General features: G+C 52.4%; 9 protein-coding genes across 9 annotated transcripts; 6 read left to right on the plus strand and 3 right to left on the minus strand.

The window, feature by feature from the left end:
* Window positions 1-1,004: 1,004 nt before the first annotated feature.
* On the plus strand, window positions 1,005-2,191 carry JCM6883_001291 (uncharacterized protein; the record flags this gene model as incomplete). The annotated part of the gene is made up of 5 exons (XM_076631144.1): window positions 1,005-1,189; window positions 1,249-1,336; window positions 1,398-1,503; window positions 1,556-1,685; window positions 1,750-2,191. The coding sequence occupies 5 exons, from the start codon at window positions 1,005-1,007 to the stop codon at window positions 2,189-2,191; spliced, it is 951 nt and encodes a 316-aa protein (XP_076488723.1).
* A 323-nt stretch (window positions 2,192-2,514) lies between these two features.
* Window positions 2,515-3,939, plus strand: JCM6883_001292 (uncharacterized protein; the record flags this gene model as incomplete). The annotated part of the gene is made up of 5 exons (XM_076631145.1): window positions 2,515-2,554; window positions 2,623-2,852; window positions 2,930-3,372; window positions 3,441-3,689; window positions 3,759-3,939. The coding sequence occupies 5 exons, from the start codon at window positions 2,515-2,517 to the stop codon at window positions 3,937-3,939; spliced, it is 1,143 nt and encodes a 380-aa protein (XP_076488724.1).
* Window positions 3,940-5,928: 1,989 nt separating this feature from the next.
* Window positions 5,929-7,893, plus strand: JCM6883_001293 (HesA/MoeB/ThiF family protein; the record flags this gene model as incomplete). The annotated part of the gene is made up of 7 exons (XM_076631146.1): window positions 5,929-6,193; window positions 6,261-6,353; window positions 6,418-6,446; window positions 6,516-6,538; window positions 6,619-7,127; window positions 7,190-7,555; window positions 7,625-7,893. The coding sequence occupies 7 exons, from the start codon at window positions 5,929-5,931 to the stop codon at window positions 7,891-7,893; spliced, it is 1,554 nt and encodes a 517-aa protein (XP_076488725.1).
* A 368-nt stretch (window positions 7,894-8,261) lies between these two features.
* Window positions 8,262-9,699, plus strand: JCM6883_001294 (uncharacterized protein; the record flags this gene model as incomplete). The annotated part of the gene is made up of 5 exons (XM_076631147.1): window positions 8,262-8,308; window positions 8,366-8,676; window positions 8,751-8,867; window positions 8,950-9,210; window positions 9,275-9,699. 5 exons carry the CDS (start codon window positions 8,262-8,264, stop codon window positions 9,697-9,699), a joined length of 1,161 nt encoding a protein of 386 aa, XP_076488726.1.
* Window positions 9,700-9,780: 81 nt separating this feature from the next.
* On the minus strand, window positions 9,781-10,711 carry JCM6883_001295 (uncharacterized protein; the record flags this gene model as incomplete). The annotated part of the gene is made up of 2 exons (XM_076631148.1): window positions 9,781-10,215; window positions 10,280-10,711. The coding sequence occupies 2 exons, from the start codon at window positions 10,709-10,711 to the stop codon at window positions 9,781-9,783; spliced, it is 867 nt and encodes a 288-aa protein (XP_076488727.1).
* Window positions 10,712-11,058: 347 nt separating this feature from the next.
* JCM6883_001296 (heat shock factor-binding 1 family protein) lies at window positions 11,059-11,616 on the plus strand (the record flags this gene model as incomplete). Its single annotated transcript, XM_076631149.1, has 3 exons — window positions 11,059-11,301; window positions 11,365-11,431; window positions 11,510-11,616. The coding sequence occupies 3 exons, from the start codon at window positions 11,059-11,061 to the stop codon at window positions 11,614-11,616; spliced, it is 417 nt and encodes a 138-aa protein (XP_076488728.1).
* Window positions 11,617-12,173: 557 nt separating this feature from the next.
* Window positions 12,174-14,226, minus strand: JCM6883_001297 (uncharacterized protein; the record flags this gene model as incomplete). The annotated part of the gene is made up of 5 exons (XM_076631150.1): window positions 12,174-12,256; window positions 12,331-12,859; window positions 12,921-13,026; window positions 13,100-13,140; window positions 13,210-14,226. 5 exons carry the CDS (start codon window positions 14,224-14,226, stop codon window positions 12,174-12,176), a joined length of 1,776 nt encoding a protein of 591 aa, XP_076488729.1.
* A 305-nt stretch (window positions 14,227-14,531) lies between these two features.
* Window positions 14,532-15,254, minus strand: JCM6883_001298 (uncharacterized protein; the record flags this gene model as incomplete). The annotated part of the gene is made up of 2 exons (XM_076631151.1): window positions 14,532-15,011; window positions 15,084-15,254. 2 exons carry the CDS (start codon window positions 15,252-15,254, stop codon window positions 14,532-14,534), a joined length of 651 nt encoding a protein of 216 aa, XP_076488730.1.
* A 164-nt stretch (window positions 15,255-15,418) lies between these two features.
* Window positions 15,419-22,191, plus strand: JCM6883_001299 (uncharacterized protein; the record flags this gene model as incomplete). The annotated part of the gene is made up of 9 exons (XM_076631152.1): window positions 15,419-15,445; window positions 15,512-15,656; window positions 15,725-15,933; window positions 16,003-16,547; window positions 16,615-20,014; window positions 20,076-20,304; window positions 20,372-20,505; window positions 20,566-20,657; window positions 20,721-22,191. 9 exons carry the CDS (start codon window positions 15,419-15,421, stop codon window positions 22,189-22,191), a joined length of 6,252 nt encoding a protein of 2,083 aa, XP_076488731.1.
* Between the last annotated feature and the right edge of the window lie 61 nt (window positions 22,192-22,252).

A 22,252-nucleotide genomic window follows, 5' to 3' on the forward strand; every position in this document is an offset into this window, starting at 1 on the left:
TGGGCAAGTCAGCTAATGTGACGCTCAGCTCCGACGGTATCAAACGAGCGACATGAGGAAGAACGGAGCGATTCGCTTGAGATTCTGAGAGCTTGAGGAGAATTCGCATCATCTCGTCTCGTCTTCGGCTCCCTCTGTCTTTGCACAGATGGAAGGTCCTGCGCCCCAGTTCCTGTGGATCACAATGCTTCCGGGAGTCCACGGAAACGGCGAAAGAGAAGGGGAAGACGGAGAAATGGAAACAGAGCTCAGACTCTCCTTCGTCGGAGACTCCGCGAGTGCTCGTTTAAGTTGCGCAATTAGCGGCGAAGAGTTGGGCGAGGTCGATGAGAGTGACTGGTTTTCGGGCTGATGTCCTCCGTCAGCGGGAAACGTAAAAAGCTCCCGAGCGATTCTTCCCAGCGGATCGCGACTCGTTCTTCCTCATTCCCTTTCTGCGCCGCTCTCCTTCACCGTTCATTGAAGGGGGTGATGTTGCTGCGTCTTTGTTGCAACAGTGTGCTTTCTTCGTCCGTCACGGTCGACTTTCAGACTTTCGATTCTGTCCCTTCGCCGTTCTTCCTGATCTCCTATAACTCCCTCCACCCTGTTTCTCCCCCTTCCAGCGAGCACACGACCGTGTAGCTCGTTTGATCTGGGCGACTGCACTGTGACGGTTGTCGCAAGAGTTACCAGACGCTTCAGTCGGAACGCAGCAGCGAATCCACCTAGTTTCAACCCATGCGTCTCAGCCTATTCCACCTTGGCAGCCTCAGGGCCAACCAGTACTACCATTCCCATCGGTCAACCTGTGCGTCGATTCCAGAGAGTCGACGAAATCGAAAGAGGCCAAACATTGATGAGAATCGAGTAGCCTTGTCGGAACATTCGCCGTGCGGCCACCAAGTCGGTCGTAATTCAGAACTTCAGATTAGCTGGCTGAGTTGTCGACGGCGATCAAGAGTGAGTGATAGAAGGGAGAGAGTGCTCGCCTTCTGTGACTCAACTTTCTCCCTCAAACTCGCATGTTCCTCTACCTCCTATGCATCTTATTCGGCCTTAGCATACCCTCAATTCTCCGCTCGATACACTCTCGCCTTACTCGCTCTCGAAACGAGTTGTACGATCGATCTGATGCGATCACTCTCAAGCTCAAGAGTCGACGAGATGATGCGACCCTGTGGTTCAATATGGGTTGGTGGGACGATCAGTGAGTGAATCCGAAAGCCGTTGTAGCGTTCGCACTGACAGTCAGCTCGATCTGCCCAGTGGAGAGGAGGAGTTTTCCGAAGCTGCCTCTCTTCTCTGTCGCAAAGTCGCTTTCGTAGCTCGACTCGAGTTAGATCAACGGATATGTGTAAGCGGGATATCACTTCGAGCCACCCGAAGCACAACAAACGATCGTCGACGATGAACAGGAAGTAAGATACGGCTCGGGAGATTCGACTTTGCTTCTCGCGAAAGAGTTCTCACCCAAATCCTACATCGGTTTCACTTCATTCGCTTCTCAGCATGATCTCGCTTGTGAGTGCAGACTGTGTCCCTCGCCTTCTTCGTGCTGACCCGTAATGAGCAGCTCGGCGACTGAAAGAGAGCGATTTCGACTCTTCAAAATTCGACCTTCGACAAGGCGACGCTGCAAACGCCTTATGTTCACTTCCGGCATCCTCAGTAGACGTAGTGCTGGCAGTTGATTGCGCCTATCAGTATGTCGCACAACTCTTAACTCGATGACTGTCCATTCTCTCGAGCTCACACTTCTCCTCGCAGCTTCTCTCCTCGACAATCCTTCCTAACCTCCGCTGCATCGACTCTCACGAACGACGGAAGACTCGCTCTCACTGATCTATTACTCCCTTCGACTTCTCTAACGTTATTCGACTCTCTCGCACTTCGAATCATTTGTCTCCTCGCCCATCTCCCTTTCGAAAACCTCCTCAACCCGAAGAACTATCGCTCATCTCTCGTCAGAGCCGGCTTCGACCAAGCAACAATCGAGATGCAAGATATTTCAGACCAAGTCTGGCCAGGATTCTTGAGATTCATTGAGCGGAGGGAGAAAGAGATGGGAGTCGTCTTGGGATCGAGCTGGAGAGGACTCAAGATGTACGCGAAAGTCGTAAGGTGGTACAGTGGAGCAGGCGGAGGAAGGAAAAGGTTGAGGTTCTACTTGATCAGTGCGAAAAAGCTCGCAAAGACGAAAACTTATTGAGATAAACTGCGTGTGATCTGACTTTTGTTGCTTGTTGTACGACCCCTGGCATATTGTTGACACTTTCGAGATCTTTGAACCTGGTCTTACCGTGTCGAGATTTACGTAGCGACCTCAGCGAAAGCGTTCCGAAAGCGAGTGAGCGACCTAGTCACCTATCTTCTACTGGGAGACCCGTCAAGTTGGTTCGTCTGACAGGCCTGAGCTCGTGCTCCTCGAGATGCAACGAAGGGGAGATCAGTCTGCCGAATTGAGAGTCTCTTGCGAAGAAATGAGCTCACTCTGCCTTTCGACTCTTTACCTCTCCCTCGCTTCGCCTCGACATGGACTCTTTGCCTCGGCAATTGCTCAAACTCATCTCAGGTAAGTCAAGGACCCTCTCATCTACCTCGCGAGAGTAGGTCTGACCCATCGAGAGTGTGCCTGAGCAGATTCAGTCGAAGAAGATCCTCAGCCAAGGCTACGCCAGACAGCTCTCGCCGCCCTCGCCAGGACCAACAAGACCTTCTATACGATCTGCAATCCCCGACTCTACTTCCATCCGATCTTGTTGAATGAGAAACGAGCGACGGAATGGGCTCAGAAGTATACTCGGCGAGTTGACCCGTGGAAGATCTCTAGAGGTACTCGAGAGCTTAAGGATGTCTTCGTACCCAAGTCGGTGAGTCTCGAGCGAAACCGAATGATGTCGCGACTCTAATTCGATCTCACTTCTCGCATTGCATTTCTTCGTCACAGATGACTTTCAGCTATCGCAAAGACCGCAAAAGGAAGACAGTCACAGGGCCTCGACCTATCTTCTCACGTCTACCAGCTCCCGTCGATGGATCCTCAATGGTCAAACTCGGTCTCTCTTCGTACTTCTTCCGAAACCTCACTTCTTTCACCCTCAGGACTCCTGTACCCTTTTCGAGCACCTCGAGCGATCTGCCCTACGATCAACAGTTCGTAATCTCTCTCTTCGGACCTCTCGGAATCAATCGCGCGAAGATTCGACGACTCGTGATTCAAGGAACGGGAAACAAACGAATCGTTCCATTCTTACTCGAAGCCGATAAGCGATTCCCGTGGGAGATCTACGTAGACGACATTCCCCGTCTCAATACAGTAGTGAATGAAGAAGATATCGAATGGCTGGCTCTTTGCGAGGAGGAGGACCAGGATCCCTTTGACGATTCGAGGTTCGAAGAAATCGAAAGACGAGTGTTCGAACGTTCGAGCTCCTGCCTCGAGATTACTCTGTCTTCAGATACGCTTCGTACGAAGATCTCGAACCTCAAGATCTCCTAGAAGCCATCTACGACACTCGCCGAGTCTCTTGTCGTCCGTTCACCTCTTTGAAGACGCTCGTTCTCGCAATCGACCGAACTTTCGAGCTTTATCTCATCCTGATCTCGCGACTCTTCCCTTCTCTCAAACGTCTCGTGCTCATCGGAAAGATTCAGGCCTCCGACAACGCTCAACACGACGTGAGATTGCTTCGACACTCGATCGCCAAGTGAGTTACCGTTCTTTCCTCCCCAACCAACTAACCCGAGCAGTTCTCATCTGCTCGTCTCCTCATCAGACGCAAAGGTTCGTTCGTCCCTCCTGGTAACGCTGCTTCACTCGCCGCAGCTTCCCCAGACATCTTCAATTCTTGGAATCGTCTCGCGAAAGCTGAACTCGAGTCGGAACCGAAATTCAAGTACGTTGGACCACACCTTTCGAAACTCGATCTCTCAGAGTTGGAGATTGAGCTCGCCTGATTCGAGAAGGGAGAAGAGAGTTGGGAGTCAGGATCAGGAAAGTTCTCATTGTCTTCGCTGAGTTGTATTCCTCATATCTCGTTTCTGCGATGATACTTCCCTTTCGGCAGTGTTCTTGGCTCTCTACCCACCCACGCACTCTTCTGAAACATCGGGAACTGAGAAGATTTGACAAGTACAGTCTCGACCCAGAAAGATCAATGATAAAGAGAGAAAAACAAGCACCACTCGCTAACTTTTGACCCTTAGATTAAGAGCATAACACGGTCGTTGATCTCTAACAATATGACTCAATTCTTCATAATACCATATCAACTCGTCCCTCTCGTAACCGCCATCGCCTATATCATCATTGAGTTCAGGGGCCTTGAGTTCCGTGTCCCCGAAGAGGAAGTCGAGCCAGCCCATTCGATCCGTCTTTCCATGAAAATACAGCTCCCCGACGGCTCGATTCCACTCCTCTACGGCATAGCGATAAAGAGAGCTTCGAACTTGGCCGAGGTTTGATTGGAAAATGATATGAGCGTCTCTAGCTGTGTCCTCCACGAATTCTGCCCACCCAAGGTACTCGAAGTTGGTGCCAGAAACGGCATCTCCCAGCCCGTATCGCCTTTGTAGTTGAGGAGAGCTAGTCCGTGGTTGCCAAGTTGTTGGACTCCCGAATCGTGCTCCCACTCTGCAACTTCCATACTGAAAGGTTTGCCGTATCGAGCCGTACCGTATTCGAGTGTAACGTAACGAAGTTGGGGAAGGCGTTGCGGACCGACGAAAAGATCGACGAGGTTAACGAAGTCTTCGTCTTCTTGACCAAATCCGAGAGAGAGCGACTCGAGGTTTAAGAGGGAAGAGTTGATTCATCTTCGGCAGAAACTGATAAGTAAGGCTGAGTGTTTGGAGATGGGCGAAGGAAGAGATATGCGGAATTGGCTCGAATGGACGGCCAGGAAGATCGCTTCGAAGACATAAACGTTTGAGAGAGGGCTGGAGAGGAGGAAGACAGCCATATACATCTTCGACGAGTTCGGGGCTGGAGGCGTCAAGGTCGATGGAGGTGATTTCCGCAGAGGGGAAGAATTGGCGGAGGAAAGACGAGTTGGGGAAGTCGTAATCTAGATCGCCAATGGGTGACGTGATGAGGAGTTCCGTGATGTTCCTAGCCTCGACAACATCATCGTCTTCTGAGACCGTAATATCGGACAGTTCGAGTCGGCGAAGGGTCGGAATTTGATTGAGCCGGTTCAGTTCTTCCTCCGGAACGGCGACTCCAGGAAGGTACAGTGCCTTCAGGCTTATTAGATGTGCCACGAGCGTAGGAAGTCGTCGGAAGAAGTTGGAGGCATGCGGATCACCCCGTTCTCGAAACAGGGTCATTTCGAGCAAATTTGGAACCATGCGGAACAAGGGAGGTAGGTCCATAGTCGAATCGCCGAACGGATCGAACTTGTGGAACGAGATCGATCGGACCAGGAGCCCTTTGTCGGGGCGAGTCTTGAGCGTTTCGACCAGTTGGGCAAATTGTGAACTTTCGTGCATCGTGATTTTTCGGTAAAGGGCTCGTTCGTGGAAGGAAGCAAGCGATTAAGAAGGGGCGATAGTGTAAAGATCGGAGGTAGCGAGGTCAGGAGAAGAAGGGTCCGTGATGGCAGCAAGGTCGAAGATGGATTCGAGAATTTCCAGAGGAAGGGTCGAGAATCGATCAATCTACGAAGGGAGAGCTTAGAGTCAGTTCTGAGCGCCACAGCTTCCTGTCTCAACATACTGGAGGTGTTTGCTGCTTTGTCCGAGGACGCCTTCTAGCAGTTGCAGAATAGTTGGCGCGATACTGCTCAAAGGTCGAATGAGCGTCAGCCGACGTCGGGACGGACAGTAGTAAGGTAAGTCTGCTTACCATTATTGTCTACAGGGCTCCGATGTCGAACAGGATTGAGGTGAACGAAGTCGAGTGATGGTTTGGGAGAAAGAGATGGAGACCCTTCCCCTCTCCCCAATATGTCAGATTCACCACCTCAATCACGGACGAGAGACGACATACTATCAGAGATCACTTCAGCGAAAGCGAGACTCGCCCAACTCGAAGCTGAACTCGCTTCATTCTCCTCCGATTCGACTTCATCTAAGAACCATGAAACTGCTTCAACCTACACTCCAAATGGTACAGAGATCATTCGAGGCAGTCGGAAAGAATGGCCACTCAGCTTGAGGGAGTACAAGCGATACGGAAGACAGATGTTGATTAATCCAATCGGTCTCCCAGGTTCGTCTCTCTCTCCTTCTGCTCTGCCTCCCTCCGTCCGCATTTCTGACAAACTATATGTGATCAGGTCGGCTCAAGCTGAAGAAGGCGCGCATTCTCGTCGTGGGAGCAGGAGGACTCGGTTGTCCAGTCTTGTTGTATTTGGCTGCAGCGGGAGTCGGTCAGTTCTCTTCGCCCACTTTCCCTCTTGATTTCAGACACTGATCCACAATCTCATTTGATAGGGGAGATCACCATCTTGGACCACGACACGGTAGAGCTATCGAATTTGCATCGTCAAGTCCTTCACACGGAGGAAAGAGTCGGAATGAGTAAAGCTTAGAGCGCCAAAATCGCTCTCGAAGCGTAAGTCGTTTCACATTCGCCACATCGAAGTTCTCCGTTCACGAAGTGTTGGCCGACTCGAAATCTTCCGATTGAAACAGCTTGAACTCGGACATCAAAATCAACGCTCATCAAATCCCTTTCATTCCCTCGATCTTTCACTCTTCCTCCACTCCCTCGTCTCTGATTACTCCCGGAACATTCTCTCTCATCCTCGACTGCACCGATAACCCCGCGACTCGACATTTTCTCAATTCCTACGCGGTTGCGATGGACGTGCCTCTCGTGAGTGGAGGAGCAGTGAGAGCTGAAGGTACAGTTGGAGTGTACGGTCTACCGATAACTTCAACAACGACTCCGACGAGTGACGGTCAAGCAGAAGAAGAAAAGGAAAGAGGACCTTGTTACGCTTGCATCTTCCCCCCGCCTGCACTTACTTCCGCCTCGATCTCGTCTAAACCTCAAACACAGTTAGAAAGGGACCTCGAAGCTCAGCGCAAGAGTTTAGCGGGTACGGGAGCATGTTCGGATGAAGGAGTTTTGGGGATCAACTGTGGAATCGTCGGAATTGGAATGGCCGCAGAAGCTGTCAAGGTTCTTCTCGGTATCGGTGAGCTCACAGGAACTCTTCTGTGCTGTGATCCTCGCCTGATTTGAACCCTTGGATTGTAGCGAAACCTACTTTGCACCTCTTCGCACCTCTCTCCCCTTCTCCGTATCGAACGATCAAAACTCGAGCTCGCAAACCGACATGTTCAGCTTGCGGTACCTTGTCGCTATCGACCCTCGAAGAAGGACCACTGTCAACTCCTCAATCTCGGTGGAAAGACTTCATTGATTCGAAAGACGGTCAATGGCCTGGATGGGAAGATCCTCTCTGCAGTCTCCCAGGAGTCGGAGAAGTCACGGAAGAAGGGAGAATCGACGAGAGGGTGAGGGTGAAGGAGTTGAAAGAGTTGCAGGGGAGCAAAGGAGTGAGGATCGTCGACACGAGACCTGAACCAGAGTTTGGGATCGTCAATCTCGAAGGTAGCGTCAGTGAGTTAACACTCGTCTGTTATCTGTCATGCTCAGAGCTCATTTCTGACTCGCTTCGCTCGAATATAGACGTTCCCTTTGCGAAATTCCTCAAGAACCCTTCCCTCGCGCTCGACACCGACACGACTCTGCCCGAAGGAAAAGTCGACCCGTCGACTATCGCATTCATCTGTCGACGAGGAAACGACTCCCTCCTCGCCTCTCGAGCACTTCGGCGGTGGATCAGTGAGAAGAACGCAAGCGATGGAAGGACGAACGAAGAAGGAGTGCGGATAGTCGATATCGTTGGAGGATTGACGGCTTACGCGAAGGAGGTCGAAGGCTTTCCAGTATATTGAAACTCTTCATTCCATCAAAGCTTTGTCAGGTAACAACGGAGTCGATTCGCAAGCTCTGCGCGAGAGATCGTCTCCATAGCTTTTTGCTCTCTCTTCCTCCGGATCGCTTCGAGAGCGTAATCTCCTGTTCGCACAATACCAGCTTCCGAGGACTTGACCGGATAAACAGAAGCGATCCGTGTCGAGCGAACGAAGTTTAACTTTAACCCGTTCCTTTCTCCCTCTCTCTTCGCACTCCCATCCCTCGCTAGCCTCCGACGTATCACATAGCTATCTGTCACACCTGTACGAGTGCCGACTACCCCTTTCGAGGGTCCCTCGCCTCGTCTCTCCCGATCAAGATCTAGCGATTTCCATCTCCTTCAACAATGGCTCGACCTTACACTCCGACGCTTGGAACTCCTTCTGGACGTGAGTCTTGTCTCTAACATGAAGCGTGGGTTCAAGCTGACTCTCGTTCGTCGCTTTACAGATTCTCGATCAGTTTCGCCCGCGAGCGCGCGAGCAGTTCCTCTTCGCTCAAATCTTCAGTACACTTCGGTCGTTGGTCTCGAGAGGAAGAAACTGGTCTCGTATCAACTGTACAAAGTTTCAGTGGAGATCTCAAGCAGTTAGAGAGTTGGGAAATCATCAAATCACAGTTGCAAACGAATGCGAAAGGGAGGAGTGCGAAAGCGTTGAGGGATCGTTACAAAGCACTGATGAAGTCGGCACAGAAGAACGAGGTCAAGAAGGAAGAGTTGCCGCTTTCAGAATTGCTCGTGAGCAGTGATCATTCGCAAGGTTCGTCTCTCTACTTCCTCTTCCTCTCCCTTCGCGTCCTTTGTTTGAGTGGCTGACGTTTACTTCTCTCACAGAGGGGAGCTCCAACCACGTCTCTCCGGGTCTATCTGGCTCCTCGCTCTCTTTCCCTCCCGCTTCACAAGAATCTCGTCGCGTTTCCTCTCCTCTCGCGCAATCCGTCCCGTCGAGCTGTGAGTCCTTTGGCCTCACTCTACACCTTGGCTTGAATTGTTCTGGTGCTTGGGACTGACATCTTGTTTCACTGCGCAACAGCTCAAAATCACCCTCAACAAGCTCAATTCAGCGTCGCATTCGCAAATTCTCCTGCTCCTCCGCCTCAATGGACTCTCGCTGAAGATGCCGTTCTTCTCACATCCCTCATCTGTCCTTCTGAACATATTCAGACCTGGTCGGACGTTCAGGCCATCGCTTCAAGAACTTTCGAATTGGGCGAACGAGCAACTTTCAACAAAACGATTGTCGAGTGTCAAGAGCGTTACTATCACGCGTTGAGTGGAGTACACCTCGGAAGTAGTACGTTGATTGATCTCAACTTTGGGTCGTTCTCTGAGCTACTAACGAGTCTCTACTTTCTCAGGGAATGATTGGGCTGAAGAAACGATCAACACGATCGAACGAAACCATTCGACTCATCGCGATCAGCTCTCGATGCACGCTCTCGGAACTCAATTCCATCCTCTTCCTTTGTCTTCGTCGGAAGAATCAGCTTCTCGACCGATCTCGAGTCCTCAAGCGACCTTTTCTTCCCTCCAACAAACTTTGGTTCCACCTCCTCATCCCTTCCTGGACCCCGCTTCGTTCCAGTCGACTCCCACCGTCGATATCAAACCTCTCGCACAACGACCTATCGTACCATTCTCGAATACGGGCACTCAAACTGTTCCGTCGCGTTCTCATCCTTCGACTTCTCAGCTCGGATCATCATTTGATCGAAGCAGTTTCGTCAAAGCTATCTTCTCGCACCGGATCGCCAATCGGACAGTAAGGGAGAACTGCAGATGAAGAATTTGCAGTGAAGAAACCGAATGAGAAACTGTCTTTCTCGCTGCCGCACACTCGCTCTCTTTCGCTTGCTCATTATGTTCACCAATCTCCCCAACACGAAGTATACAATATCCATCTCGGTTTCACTTCTTTCACGACTCGAACTCCCTCTCGTTTGATTCCGGCCAGACCTTTTCGAGAATATCCTTTCGCTTCGGGATCAGGAGCAACGTGGCGGAGGGTCGTGTCAGAGACTTCGATGACCGAGAGCTTGAAGATTCGAATGAAGCGGGAGAAGCGAATGTTGGCGTCGGGAGGGAGGTCGAGGGAAACGTTGACGAGAGTGTGTTCATCTTGTTGATCGTATCCAGCCGCCGCAGAGATCGTCGAATAGGATGAGTCGGACCTCTGAGCTTGACTCGGAATCGTGAGGAGAGCGACATCGTCAAGGTCGAGCCAACCTTCGGGATTGAGGGTGATCGTTCCCTCGAAAGGATGGGCGAGTCCAAAGAAGCTAACGAGGCGGTGGATAGGCTGTGGCAACTCTTTGTGTCAGTGACAGCCTTGACAAGATGCGGAGGCAGCAGTCAGAACTCACTGCGAAAGCGGTAGCGTTTCCTTGCTTGAAATTTCTGAAAGCGTCGCTGAATCTGATGTGGTTGTCAAGCCATCCTGGCATGCCTTTTCGCCTCAGGTAATTCCAACTGTTTTCTTCGAGCTTTTGGAGTCCAATACAGTCGCAACCAGGTCCGTGCAGAGTGCCTGAGAATTGACCCAAAAATCGATTTTCTGCTTCAACCATTTCGCACTGAACGACCCTTCGTCTGATCTCTTCCCACACTTCGACCGGTACCTCCTCGATCAAGCTCTGTAGACTGCCTCGACTCGCTAGAATTCCGTTTCGTTTACGTAGGAAGAGCAAATCGAAGAATTTGAAGGTTGACTCGAGAGCGGGCAAAGCTTGAGCGGCCGTGATGAGATCGGTAGCTCGTACGGTGAGTCCGTAACCAAGAGTCGTGATCGAGGTCATCGTGGGAGAGAGGGAAAGCGGAGATGGAGATGGAGGGAGAGGTGAGAAGAGCGAGTCGAGCGGATGTTGTGCGAACAAGGTGAGGAGAGGCGTTACTTCTAGCGGGTTCGGAATGGATAAAGATGCTTGGGACCGGCGGAAGAAGAGGAAAGAGATGAAGAGTGTTGAGTTCGGGAGAAGGACGTGGGTGCGAGGACTTTGTGTGACTGTCGCAAGGATTGGCTTCTTGAATCACGTCTGTCCTCCTCTGATCGACCTTGGTAAAATAGCGAGGGGAGTGAAGGGAGAAAGAGGAGAGTTCGCTCGCGTTCACTCCTGACCTCCTTCATACCACCACGCTGGGACTGATGCCTTTCCAACAACCTCTAGTACCCTCACCTTCACTTTCTCGCTCACCTCTTCCTTCCTCCAGCTCTCCCGGCTCGCCTCAAACAACGAAGAAATCTTCATCAAACTCTGCGATTCCCCAACCTACAACAACTTTTCCTGGGATCGGATTGGGGGTATTAGGAGCTGCGCAACTGGACGAGCCGAAAGGGCTAAGCGTCGAGGGGAAAGACGTGACGAGTCCGGTCGAATTGACTCAATTCGTAAGTTCCACTTTCCTCCTTCCCCCTGGTTTGCGCGCACTGACTAAATACTCTAGAGGACAGGTCGATACGTTGCTGAACGATCTGGAAGCACAGTTCGATACACTTTCTTCCGACGTTCTGTCCCGTTGTAAGTCCTCGTTATCGCTCTTTCCGCTGTTCTCAATCTCGCAAACGTGTTTAGCTGATCTGGTCACATTACGCACAGTGTCAACTCTTTCCACGAGGGTCGACTCGCTAGAAACGAGTCTAGCGGGTCTCATGTCAGGTACAGCAGCGCCGAACTCGACAAATCCGACATCGACGTCGCCTTGATATTGCTCTACGGGTGATCTGCTCTCGGACCTGATTGGATCAGATACCGCCGACCGTCTCGAAGGCCCGTGGCTCCGTTATGTCGTTGGTTCGCGAAGGGAGAGAAGGTTTGCTGTTGTTAGTTCGTTTTATGTTTTCCTACTTGTTGTTATCACTATGCCCTCCTACGAGCTGTTACAAGTTCCATTCAGCCTCTGACGCTGATAGTCAAACGTCGGACAAGCCAAAGAGAACGGGCAGGAGAGGGAATACGATAAAGTGCTCGATTGGAGCAAGTCGCTTCATTACAGCGAATAGGAGTGTTGAAGTGCGCAATGCGGACCGACAGACGGCGACCTGCAAGAGCAAGATACTCACCAACTGCAACGAGGTTGGAGCCGGCAAGGGAAGGCAGCCGACTGAGATTGCTTGCCTACGATCAGCGAAAAAGCGCAAGACCGTAAGGTTTTCGCAAACCTCTTTCGGCAACTCAATACCTCCAAGCTTGCAATGTATAAGTACCTATCGGATCATTCACACACCAGACAATATAACTCAACGGAAGCATAAACAGGATTCTAGGCAGCTCTCAACCAATTCGTCACCTGTTTCCCCTCACTCGAACCTTTCGATCCCGTCCCGGTCGCATTTGAAGGAAACACTGTGATTCGAACTCCACGCTCTAGAACCTCTCTCGACAAGCAGACAGAAGAACTGGGACAGAAACCGACTCACAAACTCTCATTGTCCCGTTGAACCCTTCCCTCAAGCTTCTCTTCCTCGTCCTTCCCCTCCCCTCCTTGACCTCTTCTTGAGCCTCGAACGCGGCGATCTTCGATACTCCCGAAACCGGTGGACGTCTAGCCGTTTCTTGGAAGATTGGTTGAGGCGGAGGAGGTTGGGATGAAGCGACGGGGTTCGGAGAAGGTGCCATCGAACGACGTTCTCGATGAGTCTTGCTCAGCCTTCGTCCGCGAGTGTTTTGATTCATAACGTCTTGAGGTCCTCCAGCTTGTGGTCGAGAGATGCTTGGATCGTCGTGAGCGGCAAGATGATTTTCGATTCTCCGTTTCAGCGTCATTCCCCGCTTGAACTTCAAGGCGTTACGGACTGTTGCGGGTCGAGGAGGCACCGAATCGCCGAATTCAGCGTGAGAAGAGGAGGATTGGACCAGGAGGGAAGGATCGAAAGTTTGCACAGGTTGATGATGGGCGAGATGGGAGAGAGAAGGAGCCGAGAGGAGGGAAAGATACTCTTCTGCCGTCTGGCAGAGAGACGCTTCAGCTCGACTGTAGCGGAAACGAGAAAGAGAAAGCGAGACGAACTTGTTCGTCGAGAAGATCGGCAGTCGCGAGTTCTTCTTCGAGTTCTTCGATCTCTTGGTTCAGGTTCCGGATCGTGAGGTCTTGTTGCTCGTCAAGTGTAGCGAATCTGCGAGGGAGAAGCTCAAGACCTTAGCTCGTGCTAGCGTTGAAGATTCGAGCTAAGAGCCAATCTTCCTCACTTTTCCCTCATGATAGTCAGATTCTCTTCGATCTCCGCCATCTATACAGTCACCACAAGTCGAATATCGTCAGCATCGCCGACCAAGAGTAAAAATATTGCGCGACTGACCTCGACTTTCGCTTTCCCTGTTTCCTGTTCAAACATTTCCTTCCTCCTCCTCTCTTTCCTGATCGCCTCCCCCAACTCCCTCAACACACTATCTTTCGAGACGCTCCCCGTCGAATCGTTCGAGTTCGATCGTACCCTCGGAGTGATGCGAGGTGATTCATGGTTCAAACCTGCGATCGGAGGTCGTCGAGACGGTCGATTCGTTGGGGAAGCGTTCAAGATTGCATCTCTTCGAAGGAGCGTCGTCTCGCCTCGAGCTCGTGGAGTTGGAGTGTCGTCCGCTGGCTTCGGACTGACGTGTTCTTCGTCAATCAGAGTCGTCGCGGGAACCAGTTTCCTCCTCGAGCTCGTCGGACTCCCTGCTGTTCCCGTTCTCATAGTAGTCCCCGTATTCTTCCTCTCCAATCCCGTCGATTCTGATCGTGGCGGTCTTACAAACGGTCGAACGGGAATCCTTTCGCGAATACTGAACCCCGATTCATCCGCTATTTCTCCTCCTATCTCTCCTGCTTCTGCTTCTGCGTGATCGAGGTTGAGTTGGTGTCGTAACGCGAGGAACTCTCGACCGGAGGCAGGACCAAGAGCTCGTTTCCCCCAATCTTCTTCCTTCGACGACGAAGAGTCTTCGAGTTCGCCTTGGGTTGTCGGAGTCGTCGAAGTCAAATCGAAAGGAGTGATCTTTGCGTTTGCGATCGAGTGAGGGAGTTGTGTCTTATCGTTCTTGTTGTTGTGACGATGTGGGAAGAATCGGGTAGAGAAGGATGTCGAGGAAGAAGGGGGATCAGGCTCATCGACTGTTCGAGTCGCCTGGGTTCTGGGTGGGTCGGAGGGAGGAGGATCGGAACCGAACGATGAGGTGCGATGGACGAAGGATTTTGTTGTTGTTGTTGAGATCGGGGGCGTCATTGAAGGTGGGTAAGGAGGGGTTGGAGCGGTGATGAAAGAACCTGAGTACGACGATTGGGGGGATTCGAAGAGAGTCAGTTGGCCAAACAAGGGGGAATCCCCACCGTGCATCGACGAGCACACAAGACGAGCAGAAGACAAAAGGAACGATGACAAGGGGGGGAAAGCGCCGATGTCGCTGAATAGAAAACGCTCAGACCCTCTTTGTCGGTCGAGATAGGGGACACTGACGGACTCCGCGGACCGCTGTCAAACCAGCACGGAGGGAGTGTTGCGAGAAAGCAGGAAGCGACACGGCAACAAGAAAGGAGAACGAGAACCAGCCACAGAAACGAAGGACGAGAAACAAAACGAAACGGAAAACGACGAGAACGAGAACGACAGAACAGCAACAGCACCAATCTCGACCTGATAGCTCATTGAAGAGGAGCTTCATCGTTCGTAGAGGACCTGCGTCGTAGCTTGAGAGTCGTCAACACTTTTCCAGCCCAATTCTTCGAGTTTTTGTCTTCTTCCCCTTGTCCTTCGTACCATTCATTTGACGAAGCCTGGTTGAGATCGAGCGCGTGATGTTCTTGTAGTCGAGGTTCCGCCGTACCAGTCATACCCCGTACATCCTGAGCACGAGAACGCTCCACAGTCGGCGAAACGTAAATTCCCCTTTCCTCTTCCTCCTCCACCTCAGCTCGTCCCAACGCATCCCTCCCGCCTCCCCCTGACTGTATCAACTCGAGATAGGCCTGCGCCTCTTCTTCCCGTACGTTCATAGCCTCCTCCAGTTCCCTCTTGAGTCCTCCTAATCGCTTTCTCAAACTCGCAATCTCTGCGTTCTTGCGTTCCCTTCGAGCGATGAGCGAGTCTTGCTCCGAGAGGAAAGCGGTATGCTTCTGTTCGATCTAGACACCAAGCCCGGAGTCAGCAGAGCTGGGAGATGGGAAAGAGTGGGACACGAAGAGAATGGGACGTACGAGATGTTCGAAATGAACCATTTCCTGTGCGGCAGCTTCGGAGAGCGCTTTAGAGGTCTTCAATTCGGATGCGAGCGCGGATAGGAGCGAGGACTTGTCGGTTGTGGAAGGGCGACGAGCGCGAGGTGGAGAGGAAGAAGCGGGATGGAGGACTGGGGCGTGGGGAGACATGCGCGCGGGATCCAGAGGTCTGACTAGCCCCAAGAATAGGTTGTAGGACTGGGTACTAGATCAAAGTCGAGTGAAGAGTAGGAAACAGGAAACCAAACGAAACTCTCTCTCTTCTTCCGCTCATATCAACCCCGAATTCGCACTCGACTGCAGCTGATCTGAGAATGGAAGCACCAGAGGAGGATGCCGAGGTACGGCGAGCTCATCGTTCATCAGTCGTTCTCCGTTTACTGATGAGGGGTTTTCCTTTGCCGTAGTTCCTCACTCTCGCTTCTCCCGTTCAAGGAGTTACCTTGCAAGTGACTCCGGCTCCTTACGTATTTGGTAATGGAGTCGAACCGGGAAATCACATGAGTTGGAGTAATCATTTCGGCTGGACAGTAATCGCCCAACCTTCAACTGGTCAGTACTGGCGTTCTCTCAGCTCCAGCCACGTGTGACTTGAGCTGAGTGAAGGTTCCGTCAGACAGGCTTCTCACTGTTCTCGCTCAAGGCGCTCAGGGAAGCGTACAAGAATGCGAGTCCTCATTCAACTCCTCAAGTCGAACCTTTCCTTCAAGTACCCACGGAACAAACGATCGACCATATCAAATTCGCGATGGGAGATAAACTAGTCGTGTGCGGATTCAGGGATGGAAGTTTAGGGGTTTGGAGATTGAAATCTCTTGTTGAGAAAAACGTGCGTCCTTTTCGTCCCACTCTCTCTAACGTGTGTGAGTCCTCCGAAGTTGACGACACGAACTTTCAGACGACACCACTCCGAACAATTCCCCCCAGTTCCCCTTCTCCGCTTCTACAAGTCCTCCCGAATCCAGCTCCTTCTTCCCCTCTCCTCTGCGTTCTCTCTTCTTCGACCCCTCCAGTCATCTATAACCTCGAAACCTCTTCGATCCATTCTAACTTCCCTTCCACACTCCAAGCCACGACCGCATCTTGGTCCGTCAAAGGTAAACAACTCGTTCTCGGCACAAAGTCCGGGAAAATCCTCCAATTCACTCCCGAAGGGGACCTCAAAGCCGAATTATCGGTCCCTCAATCACTACTCGAACAAGCTGGGGATACTTGGGAAGTCCAAAGCTTAGAATGGTTGGAGAATCATGTTTTCCTCGTTACTTACTCGAAACGAAGCGAGGAAGGAGGAGGGGAACCGCTGCATGAGGATGAAGTGTTCGTGTTGACGAGGGATCCGAAGCAGGGAGATAAAGTCGAGGAAGTTAGGTTTATGGATCCGACTCCTGCGTTTGGAATGATGGATCGAAGAGGGATGAGATGGATCTCGAAATTGAAGAATTGGTTCGTCCCATCTCTCTCGCCCCTTCCCTTTGCGCATTCCAACTGATACCCTGGGATGCCGATACAGGGAACCGTTCAAGCACCTCCTCTTCATCTCGAACGCCCCATCCTCCGACGTCGGTCTCCTCTCGCAATCTTCCTCCTCTTCCTCCTGGTCCTCCCTCGCTCTCTCCGATACTTCCCGTCCGACCCTCCCGCAATCCTCATCAGGGGAAGAAGTCGCTCCTCTCGCACTCGAGCTCGACCTCTCGAACACGGAAGAAGCGGATGGAGAGGTCGGAATTTGGTGTCTGACGAGTGAAGGAGTGTTGGTTTGCTGGAAAGTTACGAATGAAAAAGGAGGGAAATATGAGGGATTGATTAAAAGTAAAGACGTTTTAACGCAAGAACAGGAGGATCAGGAAGAATCGATTTCGACTCCCGCACCAACTTCTGCGCCCGTCTCAGCTCCTCCATCATCAGCGTTCGGAGGTGGATTTGGAGGATTCGCCCCATCAAAACCTTCTACGACGACAACGCCGAATCCTACAGGGTTCGGCTCAACTGGATTCGGTTCAACCGGATTTGGTTCCTCCGCTTCTCCAGCTTTCGGTTCGTCCTCTATCGCAGCTCCTTCGAAACCTCCCACGTTCGGTTCGACTTCAGGGTTCGGCTCCTTCGCCTCTTCGACCCCTTCTCCAGCTGCTACTCCTCCCGCATCGACTACTGGTGGATTCGCAGGTTTCGGTTCAACGACCTCAGCGTCGTCAACTCCAGCAACGAGCGGATTCTCAGCGTTCGGGAGTGGCGGTACCGCATCGACTACCGCTTCGGGAGGAGGAGGATTCGGATCGTTCACGAAACCCGCGACTGGGGGTAGCGTCTTTGGGTCCGGAGGTTCATTCGGTTCGAGTTCGGCTTCAACGACTCCGAGCGCTTTCGGATCAGGAGGAAGTGCATTCGGCTCGACAGCGAACAAAGCGAGTAGTACCACGGAATCAGCCTTCGGGTCCGGAGCAGGAGGATTTGGAGGATTCTCTTCCTCTTCTCCGACGACTTTCGGTTCTACCTCCTCGACTTCCCCAGCTCCGAAACCATCCTTCTCTTTCGCCGCTACCCCTTCTTCGACCCCCGCAACTCCCAGCGGATTGAGTGCGAGACCTCGAGGAATGAACGATTCAGACGATGAACAAGAAGAAGAAATGGGACAAGATGATGGAGGTCGAGTTGACGAACCACCTGATTTGGAACCGGAAAAGAGTGGGCTGGATATTGGGGAAAGTATGAGGGAAGCTCAGGAAGCGAAAGTAGCAGCTCGTGCTTCGACGGGGACGTTTGGATTCGGGGGACTCGGAGTTGGCTCAACCGCAAAAGAATCTTCTTCGACACCAGCATCCACGACGAGTATCTTCGGATCGACGACTCCCTCAGCGACGACGAAGCCGGCGTTCGGATCAACACCTTCAGCTTTCGGGTCAACAACTCCTTCCGCGTTTGGATCGAGTCCTTCATCTCCGGCTTTCGGAGCGTCAATCAAACCCGCTACTGGATTCTCGTTTGGCCAACAATCACCAAAGCCTGCTACGCCAGAGGAGAAGAAACCGGAGGAAGAAAAGAAGGAAGAATCGGCGCCGAAACCAGTTGCTGGATTCTCCTTCGGATCAACCTCGACTCCGACGTCGACTTTCCCGAAACCCGCCACAAGCGCATTCGGTTCATCTACGGGAGGAGGAGGGTTCGGAGCGTTCTCGAGCAGTACCGGAAGTGGAGGATTTGGGTCGTTCGCGAAAAAGGACGAGGATAAAGAAGGGGAGAAACCGAAATCTGCTTTCTCGAGTTTCGGAACTGCGAGTGGTGGATTCGGATCGGTGAAGAAACCTGAAGAGGAACCGAAGAAGAAAGAAGAAGTCAAGACGGACGAGAAGAAGGAGGAAGAATCGAAAACTCCTGAACCTCCCGCAAAATCTCCTTTCTCTTTCGCCGCTGCTCCTACTCCCGCGACGCCCTCGGAATCGCCCAAACCGGCGCCTGCAACTTCAGCGTTTGGATTCGGAGGTACCGCATCGACATTCCCGAAACCCGCTTCAACGGGTGGATTCGGTTCGTTCGCATCATCGTCTGGAGGTTTTGGTTCGACTACTCCGAAACCCGCGACTGGATTCTCGTTTGCTCCTACCGCTAGTAAACCCGCTTCGCCTTCTCCTTCGCCGGCTCCCGCACCGGCTTTCTCGTTCGCACCCCAACCGACTACCCCGAAAGAAGAGCAGAAGGAGGAAGTGAAACCGATCTCGACGAAGAGCTTGTTCGGGTTCGCGAGTAGTCCTACGGCGGAGAAGGACGCGGGGTCGAGCTTGTTGAGTCGGTTGGGCGCGGAGAAGGAGGAGGAAGAGCAAAGTGAGGGCGAGGGCGAACAAGAAGAGGGAGAAAGTTTCGAGGGATCGGAAGGACACGAGTCGGAGTACAGTCACGAGGAGGAACAGGAAGACGATCGACCTGGATCGGATGATGATGATGAGGAGGAGGTTCAAATCAAAGAAGAAGAAACGGAAGAGAGTATTCCTCCGCCTCCAGCCTCGACATCAGGTTCTCCCTCGCTTCTTCCTCGACTCAGTCCGGCTCCTCAACCCACCGCGGAAGAACCTCCTTCACCCGCTGGATCGCCTTCGCCCCCTACGACCGAAAAAGAGAAAGATAAACCCGCTGCACCCTCATTCAGTTTCGGTTCAGCTCCGTCTCCTTCTCCTCGACCCGCCTCGACAACGACTCCCGCAAAATCTCCTTTCTCATTCGCAACGACTTCCCCAGCTGGATCTCCCTCACCTTCTCCCGCTGCCAAACCTCCCTCGACGGGTTTTCTCGGATTCACTTCTTCCGCGCCTCGTTCGAGTTCACCACTTTCGGCTCCTCCGATCGCGCCTCCTCCGGCTTTCTCATCGGCACCGAAGATCAGCTCGCCGCTTTCTTTCGCTCCTCCTTCGTCTGAGGCACCGAAATCGCCTTTCGGAGGAGGATTCTCAGGATTCGGAACGGCAAAGACTGAACCGGCAAAGACAGAGACAGCGCCTTCTCTCGCTCCTTCACCTTCGTTCTCATTCGGCAAGACCTCGCCCGCTCCATCGCCGTCCGAAATTAAGCCAGCTCCATCGAAGGGAGGTTTCTCTTTCGGTTCTTCCTCTCCCGCCGCTCCCGTTCCTTCTCCCCAAGTAAAAGCTCCTTCAGCTGGATTCTCTTTCGGAGGATCGGTAACACCCGTTGTCGAAAAGAAAGTGACCCCTCCTCCTGCTCAACCACAACCTCCCTCGACTTCGAAGATCGAACCCGTTCAACCGATTCCCGAAGTTAAGAAAGATCGAGTTTCTCTCTCGAAAGCTACGACACCACGAGTAGGTCCCGAACTCGTCAAGGGATCGGCTCCAACAGTACAGGAGAAAGGAATGGCAGGAGAGTTCTTGAAGGCGTATTTGGGAGTTCAAAGAGATTTCGAAATTGTGAGCTCTTGTCTTTCTCACCAATTCTTGACAAATACTGACTGAGTAAGCCCGAGTTTAGCTCCGAACGAACGCGTCCGTGATTAAGGAGTTCGCGAAAGAAGTCTCGAAACCTCTGCAAGAAGTTACGGACGCCAAGATCGATTGGGACGATCGAAATTGGTCTCTCGGCGATTTGAAGCGACTTCAAGAGATCACGCGAGAGATTCGACCGTCAGTCGAAGCCCTGCATGGGGAAGCGGTCAAACAAAAACAGAAAACGGCGGAACTGCAGAGTCAAATGTTGAAAGGTCAGTCATCTCGTTCTCGTTCTCCCTTTCAGAGCAATTGACTGATCAATTCTCGAGTGGCCGACAGCTGAAACGAAGAAAGAAGAAGCGGCGAGATTCGTACGAGCGAAGAACGATCCCGCTTTCGCAAAAATGATTCGAATTCGACAACTTGGTCCCGAACAAATCGAGAATCAACGAAAGATTCGATTGCAGATGGAGGTAAGCCGACCGACTGCTGTCTCTGACAAGCATGAACTGACCCAAGGGACGATTGTGCAGGCGGTGAGATCGAGAGTTGAACAATTGGAGGAACATCTCATGGCGTTGAAGGGGAAAGTGAACGAGGATCAGAAAGGTCGTTCTTCTTTCAAGTGAGTCTTCGTTTCGACCTGCCATCCTCTTGGTTGCAACCCTGACAGTATCTCGCGTCGCAGAGCACCTTCTCTCGATTCGGTCAATCGAGCGGTTCGGAATATCACGGTCGCCGTGAGCGAGAAGACGTTCGAACTCGATCAACTCGCACAACGACTCGATCAAGTCAGACTCGGATCAGAGGGTACTCCTCGACGACAAGATCGACACCGTTCCCCTTCCGTCGCTCTGGAGGAAACGATGAACCGATCTTCCGTCTTGCGTCAAACTCCCGCTCCCTCGACCGCGAATGGTCTCGTCACGAAATCAGTTCCTTCAGCCTCGAGTATCGCTGCAGCGAAGCTCGCCCTCGACACCGAAAAATCGACCGCGAACCTCAAGCGACAACTCCTCGAACTCCGCAGGAATCAAACTCCGAAGATCAACCACAGTGCGACGGCTCCCGTACAAGGCAAGAAGGCCGAAGTTGCGGCAGAGCTGCAGTTGTCGTTCGCGAAGAAGGGACCGATTACGGCAGATCGAATTCCTCGACCCAGAAGACAACAACCCCCGCCTTCTCCCCGAGCTTTGAGCCCGATCCCTCTTCTTCCTGTCTTCCCTTCGTCTCCAGCTCCGACAAAGTTGGTCCAGACGCCACAGGTTGAAACCCCCAAAGTCGAGACTTCGAAAAGCGAACCCGCTAAACCTCTCTCGTTCGCTTCAACTCCTATCTCCGCGCCTCCTTCCTTCTCGTTTCCCTCTTCCTCGACAACCCCTTCAATCAACCTAAATGCTGCTCCACCCGCCCCTCCATCATTCTCACTCGGAGGCCTAAACCCTGAAGGAAACGCCGCCCCTCTTCCTCTCTTCCCTAGTCTCAACCTCAAATCCGCCCCTCAAATCTCCTTCTCCTCGACCCCTATCATCGCCTCTACTGCCCCTTCCGGTTCCTCCAGCGCTCGAAGTTCCGCCTCTCGAACGTCGAAAGATCGGAACCATTCGAGTGCGGCTCAACTGAAACCGTCTGCTTCTTCGACTGGTGGAAGCTCTCCGACCTCGTCTGCTGCAGCAACGTTCGACTGGGGACCGCTGCCATCGAGTATCGCCTCGTCAACTCCGAGTAAAACAACTCCGTTCTCGTTCGCTACGGGTGGAGCGACTCCGAGCGGGAATCAGGGAATCAGTCCGTCTGGGTTCGTCAGTTTAGGGTCTCCCTTCACTTCGACGGCCTCGAGCAAGCCATCGACAGTAGGAGGATTCTCATTCGCTTCATCTTCGACGACAACAACACCGAGCAAACCCGCTCCTTCGGCGACACCGTCGTTCTCGTTTGGAGCTCCTCCAGCTCCTGAGGAGGAGGAGGAGGAGGCGAGTGACGATCAGGGAAGTGAAGAGGAGGAGCACGAGGAAGGAGATTACGCCGGCGAGTCGGGGGAAGATTGGGGTTCAGAAGGGTACGATGATGAAGAAGGACTTGATACGATCGGAGAAGAGGAGGAAGAGAATCACAATTGGGGAAATCTCAACGAAGAAGGCTACGATGAGGTAGTCTAATCGTCGACTCCGAGTTTGCATTGATCAATCGATATGATAAGGATAGTTTCATTTCAAACTC

This window comes from Sporobolomyces salmoneus, assembly GCF_050403485.1.
Source record: "Sporobolomyces salmoneus JCM6883 DNA, S_salmoneus_JCM6883_v1_ctg15, whole genome shotgun sequence".
Lineage (NCBI taxonomy): Eukaryota > Fungi > Basidiomycota > Microbotryomycetes > Sporidiobolales > Sporidiobolaceae > Sporobolomyces > Sporobolomyces salmoneus.